General features: G+C 47.0%; 1 protein-coding gene across 1 annotated transcript; it reads right to left on the bottom strand.

Annotated features, from left to right (window-relative positions):
- Window positions 1–694: 694 nt before the first annotated feature.
- LOC137829260 (uncharacterized) lies at window positions 695–1,483 on the bottom strand. The gene has a single exon (XM_068636061.1). The coding sequence runs from the start codon at window positions 1,481–1,483 to the stop codon at window positions 695–697; it is 789 nt and encodes a 262-aa protein (XP_068492162.1).
- Window positions 1,484–3,300: the final 1,817 nt, after the last annotated feature.

Genomic DNA, 3,300 nt, shown 5'->3' with positions numbered 1-3,300 from the left:
GGTCCATACGAATCGACTATTTCTTCTCAAACACTGGAAGTAGGGGGTGACCCTTATCCCCTTCAGCAGATACGAATCTGGACAGGGCGGCCATCCGTCCTGTCAGCTGCTGCACCTCTTTTACCAAGGTCGAGCTCCTCATGGCAAGGATTGGCGCACACTTCTCTGGGTTCGCCTCTCTCCCACACTCTGTGAGTAGGAAACCTAAGAACTTACCCGCCTTGACTCCAAACACGCACTTCTCGGGATTTAACTTCAAACGGTACTTAGCTATTGTAGCAAACAACTCTTCCAAATCAGACACGTGTTGGCTCCTCTCATGCGAAGTCACCCCCATATCATCTACGTAGGCCTGCACATTCCTCCCCAACATGGGTGCAAGGACCCTGTCCATAAGCCTTTGGTAGGTTGCACCCGCATTCTTCAGACCGAACGACATCAATGTATAACAGTAAGAGGATGTCTCGATCATAAACGTCGTCTTACACTCGTCTTTGGGGTGCCTCTTGATCTGGTTGTACCCTGAGAACGCGTCTAGGAAACTGAGCATCCTACAACCAGAGGCGCTGTCCACCAAGGCGTTAATACTGGGTAGGGGAAACGAGTCCTTCGGGCACGCCTTGTTGAGATCAGTGAAGTCTACACACATCCTCCACTTCCCATTGGCCTTCTTCACCAGGACCACGTTCGCTAGTCACTCAGGGTATTGAATCTCCCTTATGTGGCCGGCATTCAACAACTTCTTCGTTTCTTCCTGGACGACCAACCGCCTTTCTTCGTTGAACTTCCTTTTTCTCTGGTGGACGGGCCAAACCTTAGGGTCCATGGTGAGGCGGTGGCATAAGAAGTTCGAGTCTATACCTGGCATGTTCGAGGCGGACCATGCGAAAGCGTCCAGGTGCCGCGCTATCACTCCAGCGACTCGGTCTTGCTCTTCCTGGTCCAACGATTTACCAAGTTTAAACGTCTTGCCCCTAATCTGCCTTTCCACAACATTCCCAACTGGCTCGGGTCCCCTCTCCCGAGTGCTTTCTGCGCGAGAGACTCCCACGCGGTCATCTTCGATAGGTGGGTGCTCCACAACCATGAACACCCTCCTCTTGGCTTTGAGATTGTTCTCATAGCACCTCTTAGCCTCTTGTTGGTCGGACTTGATTACTATCACCTTCTCACTCAAGTCTGGCAGCTTCATCTTCATGTGGCGTGTCGATGCCACCGCCCTCAACCTATTTAGAGTCGGTCTTCCCAACAAGATATTATAGGCCGAGTGTGCATTAACCACTAAATACCTTATATTATCTGTGCGGGATGCAGAGCCATCCATAAAGGTGGTCCTCAACTCCAAATACCCCCGCACTTCCACCTGATCTCCAACAAATCTGTACAAACACCCCGTGTAAGGTCTGAGCTGGTTAGAAGACAACTGCACCTTATTAAAGGTGGACCAGAACATTACATCGCAGCCTACACCGCAACTTCTCATTGGTGCGGTGCAACTCCTTATTTCTTGCTTGCGATGCAACCAGATCCATCTGAATACGCTCCTGGTCAGCTCTTAACGCTGCCATCGCTCCTTAGAGGCCATGCATCATCTCCATGACCTGTTGCAGAGTCAAACCTTCACTTCCAACTGGTGCAATAGAACTTTGCCTGGTATTCCTCATTCTTGAACGTTTCTCGATGAATCTTTTACGAATGTTGGTGAATCTTGACAACTCTTGATGAATCTTAACGATTCTTCTTCCCTTCTTGCGGTTGGGACCTATCTGTCTTTGTGCGTCTCTGATAACTTCGCGTCCAAGAACCCTCTGCTCCCACGTCCCTTTCCTCCGATGGAAACATCTGAAAACAAAGAGACAAAGGGCGCCCTTGCGGCCGTTTGCACTCCGACGCTCAAGTCAAACTCCTGGGCAATGAACACTAAACTTTAACTCTGAGAGCACTGTGTGTGTTCATTCTCCCTCAGTGTTGCTTATCTCAGAAATGCGTAATGCGTACTAGTGAAGCGTAATGTGTTCTAAAACGTACCTAGTTATGTCTGTTGTTGCCCTTATATACCTTTCAGTGTTTCTGTCGTTCTGTTTAACTGTGACTTAAGCATCCTGTAAGCGCGCCTTAGCGACACTAACACCCAGACTTAGGGCCATCTAGTGTGTAAGACTACCCTGTCGAAGTGTTACTGGCGCGATATGACTGCTTGGATGCCAACTCATGCACCCAATCTCTGAGTCATCCGCCCTGGGAGTTCATTGCCTTACTCACGTGCCATGCATGCAGATCACCCCTGGGATGTGACCCTTACAAGTCGTTTCTTTCCCATTGGCTCTTTAACGGTGGTGCGTACTACCGCGTCCCTACACCCCATGCACGGATCCCTCGTGATCTGGGCCTTTCCCTACTGGCAACTGGGGTGTGGCTTGAAAGCCACCTTTCTTTGTCCATCTTTACTGTTGAGGTGCCAAGGCCCGAGGACTCCACGCCCCCTCCTCGGCTCCCTTCCTCATGAGCCTAACGAGACTCCTTCTCGTCCTGCTGATCTTTCCGGTGGACCCCACCTTCGGGGTCCTACCATGTTGACTTTCGTCAACGCCCGAGGCCGAGGACCGGTCGGTATAGGGAGAAAGGAGTGTTTTTAAATATTTCACTGATCTTAAGGTTTTATGGGAAGAACTGGAATTCTTGAGACCCATCACTTCTTGCACTTTCGAAGTCAAATGCAAATGCAACGTTATAAAGACTATTATCGATTACAAAGATTCTGATAACTTGATTTGTTTCTTGAAAGGGCTTAGTGATGTATATACAAATGTTAAAACTCAAATATTACTTATGGAACCATTGCCTAACATTAATAGAGTTTTTTTTCTCTTGTATATCAACAAAACGACAACTCAATGGGCATAATCCAATAGAATCCAAAGGTTTAATCAACAATAGAAACACACAAGAATGGAACTTTCAGAACAGAACTGGAAATTACCAGAATAATAGTTGAAAGATACAAGGAAGGGGAAGATCAAGGGAAGCAATGTAGCTATTGCCATAAGATGAATCAAACGACAGATGTGTGTTACTCGAAGCATGGATTCCCTCCATGGATGAAGCAAAGATACGAGAACAATGTTAATCAAATCGAATCAGAAAATCAATCTCAATCTTCTATGGAAGAGGGACAACTAAATCATGTTGAAAATAAGCAAGTTGTTGTGTTGTTAACTTCAGATTAGATACAACAATTGTTGAAAATCTTACAAAATTCAAAAAGCAAAATTTAACATATTAACTCTCTTGGTGAGTCCT

Source organism: Phaseolus vulgaris, chromosome 7 (assembly GCF_000499845.2).
Source record: "Phaseolus vulgaris cultivar G19833 chromosome 7, P. vulgaris v2.0, whole genome shotgun sequence".
NCBI classification, from domain to species: domain Eukaryota; kingdom Viridiplantae; phylum Streptophyta; class Magnoliopsida; order Fabales; family Fabaceae; genus Phaseolus; species Phaseolus vulgaris.
The sequence above is the reverse complement of the archived record's forward strand: the minus strand, read 5'-3'. Positions and strand labels throughout refer to the sequence as shown.